Source organism: Panicum virgatum, chromosome 2K, assembly GCF_016808335.1.
Source record: "Panicum virgatum strain AP13 chromosome 2K, P.virgatum_v5, whole genome shotgun sequence".
NCBI classification, from domain to species: domain Eukaryota; kingdom Viridiplantae; phylum Streptophyta; class Magnoliopsida; order Poales; family Poaceae; genus Panicum; species Panicum virgatum.
Window position 1 is genome coordinate 50687108 of NC_053137.1, and position 5621 is coordinate 50692728.

Below are 5621 nucleotides of genomic sequence, written 5' to 3' on the forward strand. Positions count from 1 at the left end.
CTGGCGGCGGCTGTGACCTAGCTCCTTGCCCCCCGCGCGCATGGCCGCTTCGCGCAGGGTGACTGGCTTCTCGCCCGCGCGCACCGTAGCAGCCCCGGCCCGCACGCCCGCGCCACCGCCGTCGATGCGGAGGCTCTGCTCGGTTCCCTTTCTCTCTCCGAGTCTCTCTCCCCCTCACTAAGGCACGTGGGCCTCGGGCCCCACCTAACGGCCACCTCAGCGCCACGTGTCCAAAATCGCCGCCACGTCATCGTGAAATCCCAAAATCGGCCTGAGGGTATAAATTGACCGGTTTGTAGAGTTGAGGTACCTAAATTAGACGATTTTGAAGTTGGGGGTCAAAATTAGACTTCTCGAAGAGTTGAGAGGCTAAAAATAGACTTTTTTCCTTCTAACTTTAGGAGAACTCTCACCCGACGCTCGCGACCTCCTACATCTAGGAGCTCTGCTCTGGACTCTCATCCGAACAAGACGCGCAACCACCGGCCTTCCCGCGCCGCCGGGGACATATCCCTACCTGCCTTCCGCTCCACCGCAGTCGCAGCGGCCGTGCCTCGCAGCTAGATCTGAGACAAAAGCACACACACAGAGAGAGAGGGATAGTAGATGTGCGCCGCCGCCGCTCAGTGCACCCCGTACGGAGGTAGACGAAGGACCGGAGGAGCACCTCGCCTTGCGCGGCCGGCGGCAGCATAGCTCATTGCAGATCGAGCCGCACCACGGCCCACGTCTGTGCAACGGAGGGAGGCGAGCTAGACGTCCGCGGGCGGGCTGAAGGATTGCAGAACCAGCGTTTTGCAGGGGAGACTGGAGAGCAGTGTTCACCTTACCGCCGGTAAACCGGCGATTACCGCCAAAATTTACCGATACCGCTACTAGACGGCAACACTTACCGGTAGCGGTAACCGGTGTTTTCCGATTCAAAATTTAAAAATACAAAAGTCAAAAAAACAGTTACCGCTACAATAAAAATGGTAAAATCTACAGTGCAAACGGTAAGGTGAACTCTGCTGGAGAGACAATGTCATATATGTCCCGTTTGTTTGACTAGCTTCGATTTTGCTCAAACGTGTACTTAAGCATGGCTATTGCTCGCACAGTGACACACTAATTTATTGCAGATTTCCGATTAGTTGTGACAATATTACGTTCTGATTTTTTATCCATAGTAGTTTGATCAGAATAATAGACAAAGCATGCATCGATCTGTTGATTCAGTTTATGTGTATGTTGTGCAAGGAGTAAGATGTATAGTTGGGTGAAAGAGTTTGATAAAAAACATTGTTCACTTCTAAAACCGTGGCTCATGGTAGTTACTCAATATTAATAAAATATGAAAGAGCTCGATATAGGAAGGTAAATATGAGAGTTCTGTTGAAGTGCTCTATAGAGTAGGAGAAAGAAATGGGATGAGAGACTTTCATTTGAGAGGAATAGGGGGTAAAAATAGGAGTTTGGTTGGAATTGCTTTAACTGCCTCCTCGTTTTGCCACTATTCACCAAATAAAAAAATATGAACTAGGGTAATAGTCGCCGATGGAGGAGGCCTAGCGTGTTCAGATTTGACACGGGAACTCTACAGGAGTACACGTAAGCACATCGCGGCGTCTTCAGGAAATAGTTGCAACGTGGCAGCCACAAAAATGTGTCGTCTTGTGTTGGTGTTTATCTTGTTGGCGAGGAAAAGAAAAGAAAGGCGTCATTTCTTGTCAAAAGTATATTGCGCACAGTTTGTTCAGGCTGCAAACTCTAAACTGCCCTCGTGTATTAAAAAAAGGCGTTTTCAGTTCCGACAGAAAAACGGAATTGAAAGAGCGAGTGATTGTTTGGTGCGCTACAAAATTACTCCCTCCTTCCCCGTTTATAAGGCATGGTGGAACATGACACGGTCTTCTAAACAACATTTTGACCATTTATTTATCATATATTATATCACTTTTGATTATAAATTTATAATCATTGTAAAATATATTTGATTATGAATCCAATCATATGAAATTTGCATTATAAAAATAAAATTTTAATAGTCAAATTATTGGTCAAAGATGACAAGGTTTGAATCTTGATATACGTGTATGCCTTATAAACAGGGAAGGAGGGAGTAGAAACAGATCGAGTTTGGGATAGTTACAAAACTTTCTAATGCGGTGTCAAACGCTTTCTGTTTCGAATTTTTTTTTTCGCAAAGACCGCCTTTTGTACGGTGCTTGTCAGGGCAGGATCGTATACAGACACGCTGCACACAGAGAGCCGTCGCACGAATCTCAAGACCCGAGTTAACAGAACTCGTCCATATAACTACTGTAGCTACAGTACATAATAGTTCTCCCAGCCGAAGGGGAAAAGGTTAAAAAAAAATATCAGCGATCAGAGAAAACAGAAGACTGGCCTATCCCCTCCAGACTCCAGTGTGCCGCCTCCTGCTCTGCATCTGCTTATCCCGTCTGCTCGCCGGGCGCAAGCTCCTCCTCGACTCCCGCGTAGGATTTTCGTAGCGGCAGCCAGCATGGGAGGCGCCGCCATCTCGAGCCACGGCCTCTCCTGCGCTGCCCCGGCCGCCGTCCCGCTGAACCCACGGGCGCGGCGCGCTTCCGCCGCCGGCCACCGGAGCAGCCCCCAGCTGCTCCTGAGGACCGACCTCCCGGCGCCCGCCGCCCTCTGCCGAGCTCGCTCGCAGTCTTCTTCCTCGTCTAATGTGGTGAGTACCGGGGGGAGGTAGCTCGGGCCGCCGGTTCTTGTACTCCTTGTGCTAAGGCAGTTGCTCATGTGCCAGTTGTACGGTTGTTCTAACCCCTCTGGCTGGGTTCTTTGTTGATCGAGTAGAACTTTGGGAGAGGGGACGATGCGGACAAGCTGCTCGAGGATTTGCTCAAACAGCACGGCGAGGTGGTGTACAGCTCGGGAGGCTCACCGTCCCCGGCCGTCGAGGCCGACGACGCCGCCGAGTGCTTGTCCTGTACGTGCCCCCCCGCTCTCTCCCTGACTCCCCATCGCATCTCCTGATGCTTGTCTGCGTTGTCGCCAGTCTGTGTGTTGTGTTGTGTTGTGTTGTGTTGTGTTGTGTACCAATCTCCTCTCCTTCGAGTTAGCAGGTCGAAGAACAAGGAGGGATTGGTACTTAATTGGATAGAATTTGGGGTTAGCACAACTGCACAAGCACGGGACTGGGAAGGAGACGATTTGGGGGAGAATTTCATTGATGCCATGCCTCAACGGCTCTTTCCAGTTTAAGCAAGATTCTGCCCAGTGGGCCTCACGCACACCGTCATATTAACAAAAATGTGACCCCAAACTATTACGTTTCGAATCCCTCTTGCCTATTCATCCAGAAGCACCACGGTTTCATTGTTGCCAAACAAAAATGTTTAGAAAGTAGTATTGTTGCCCAGTGGCCAGAACCGGAAGAAACATTTTGATGCTAAAGGACACACCCAGCTAGTGAACCAAGCCATACAGATAAAAGATTGCAAATTTGAACCTAAAGCATGCAGACCCTTCCTAGTGCAGTGCAACTATTAAATTGCGCCCCTGCCTAGGGCCTGTTTGTTTCCGCGTTTGCTTGAATTCGGAGCCAAATAAGCAGTTTAATCCCGCCAAACTGTTTGCGTTTGACGCTCGTTGCTCAGCCGCCGGCAACCGATAAGCGAGAGTTACAACGTGCAGACTCAAAATTGCGAGAAGCGAGCTCCCCGCCGCTTAACGCTTATGCGCACCACGCTTTTTTTGGCACGCAGTCCCAAACAGGGCACTAGTGCAGTGCAAACTATGAATTGCATGGTTGCATATATTGTTCTTCATACTACCAGGCAGTCACAGATTGTTAAACAAATCATTTCTACTGTTAATATTTTGTTATAAAGGTTAAACCTGATCATTATTTACTTTATTTTCAGTTGCTGTCTCCCTGGCTAAAGTTGCAAGCGAGATAAAGGCTGCTGACATTCGTGTGCTTTGTGTGAAGCGGCTTGTTTACTGGACTAGGTTCTTCATCATTCTCACTGCCTTCTCAAATGCTCAGATTGATGCTATCAGGTACCTATTGAGTTTTCTCTTGCTGAATGTCAAGACTCAAGATTATTTAACAACTTGCTCATGCAACCTTTACTGAATGAGAACTTGAAAATGCATTACTTGCACAGCTTAGGTTGACATGGAATTGTGCTTTTACCTTGTAGTTCCAAGATGAGAGATATCGGTGAGAAGCAGTTTAGCAAAGTTGCATCTGGTGATACGAAACCAAATTCTTGGACCTTACTGGACTTTGGCAAGTCTCTATTTTCATGATATGTTTATCTCTATTAGCTTTACTCATTTCACATTTCCAACATCAACTGCAAGATCTAATTATTTGTTTTGGAAGAAAGAAAAAATCTTAACTGCAGTATGCATCGGATATAGAGTAGCTCCCTGACTGTGGAATTGCATAACAGCTCCTATTTTATCACTCAAGTCCATGATATGTTTTTCTGTTAGTTTTCACTTTTCAGACAAAACTTTAGCAATGATAATATTATGTTGTCATAACTAATATTTAAGGAAACATGCTCATGACATGTTTCTGTCCGCCACATGGGGAAAAAGAAGAAGAAATTGTATCTTAACTCTTACTCATAGTCTAAGGTTAGTTTCACTATTCCGTTGTAAATTTGACGCAACTCAACTCTTACTTCTAGTCTTCTACCTAGCCTATTTCTGAATTCTTCTTATGTATTCCATTTTGCCAGAGAAAGGATGTTCTTGTATTGAATGCTTGATGCTGTTATCCAGTTTTTTCCCCATGGGCATTTGACAATATTTTGCACTCCTACAGGGGATGTTGTTGTTCATATATTTCTTCCTCAGCAGCGAGCATTCTACAATTTGGAAGAGTTCTATGGTAATGCTACACCCATTGAACTCCCATTTGACACCCAGTTGCAGTGATCAGTGAACGTGCAATTGGAGACACTCAATCAAGCAACCAACTGGGGACTGCTTACTCCACTGAGAAACGAGTTTTTTCTGCCGGCAGAAAACAGTGTATTGCCGAGAGTCTTGACATGGCCATCTCATCGATCAGATATGGAGAGCTTCCCAGAGATAGATCGCGCACTTGTCACAAAACTCAACTTGCAAATGTTGCCTGCCCACTGCTCCTTTCGAGTGTAATAGAAGTGTCACCTTGGTGCAGACAGTGTCATTTCTCTGAACTATCAATCTTGTAAAAAAGAAGAGGAATAGGATCTAGGAGACTATCAGATTATGAATTTATTATGATACTGTGACTGTCAACTCTATTTTTGGCTTAACCCAGGATCATGATATTTGTTATGTCAATCATGTAGGAGTATTCGCTTCCTGCTATATATAGTTTTAGACTCCTCCCTCGGATTCGAAAACAGATGTCGTTTTAGACTGTTCTACTTTTTTCCAGTCTATTTGGAAGCTTTGGATAATTTTTCACCTTTAAACAGGGGTGGTACATGGCCTTGAAATTTGACTTAGATAATCTAAGGGCCGGGTTCTTTTAGGGCTGGGCTCTAACTTTATACAATTTTAAACTAAAAATATATAAGAGTCAAGTTGGATCGTGAAAAAATCACTAGGGCCTTGAAATTTGACTTAGATAATCTAAGGGCCAT

The 5621-nt window shown here is 45.9% G+C and overlaps 1 protein-coding gene across 1 annotated transcript; it reads left to right on the forward strand.

Annotated features, from left to right (window-relative positions):
- The first annotated feature begins 2336 nt into the window (after positions 1-2336).
- LOC120683465 (protein Iojap, chloroplastic-like) lies at positions 2337-5338 on the forward strand. Its single transcript, XM_039965543.1, has 5 exons — positions 2337-2698; positions 2824-2956; positions 3894-4032; positions 4176-4264; positions 4811-5338. The coding sequence occupies exons 1-5, from the start codon at positions 2507-2509 to the stop codon at positions 4921-4923; spliced, it is 666 nt and encodes a 221-aa protein (XP_039821477.1). The 5' UTR covers positions 2337-2506; the 3' UTR covers positions 4924-5338.
- The last annotated feature ends 283 nt before the right edge of the window (positions 5339-5621 follow it).

Bases quoted from the DNA above. Each gene is read 5' to 3' on its own strand.
- LOC120683465 (XM_039965543.1), top strand. From the start codon at position 2,507: ATGGGAGGCGCCGCCATCTCGAGCCACGGCCTCTCCTGCGCTGCCCCG. The intron at 2,957-3,893 runs GTACGTGCCCCC...CTTTATTTTCAG, and splicing joins CGCCGCCGAGTGCTTGTCCT to TTGCTGTCTCCCTGGCTAAA. The intron at 4,265-4,810 runs GCAAGTCTCTAT...GCACTCCTACAG, and splicing joins TTGGACCTTACTGGACTTTG to GGGATGTTGTTGTTCATATA.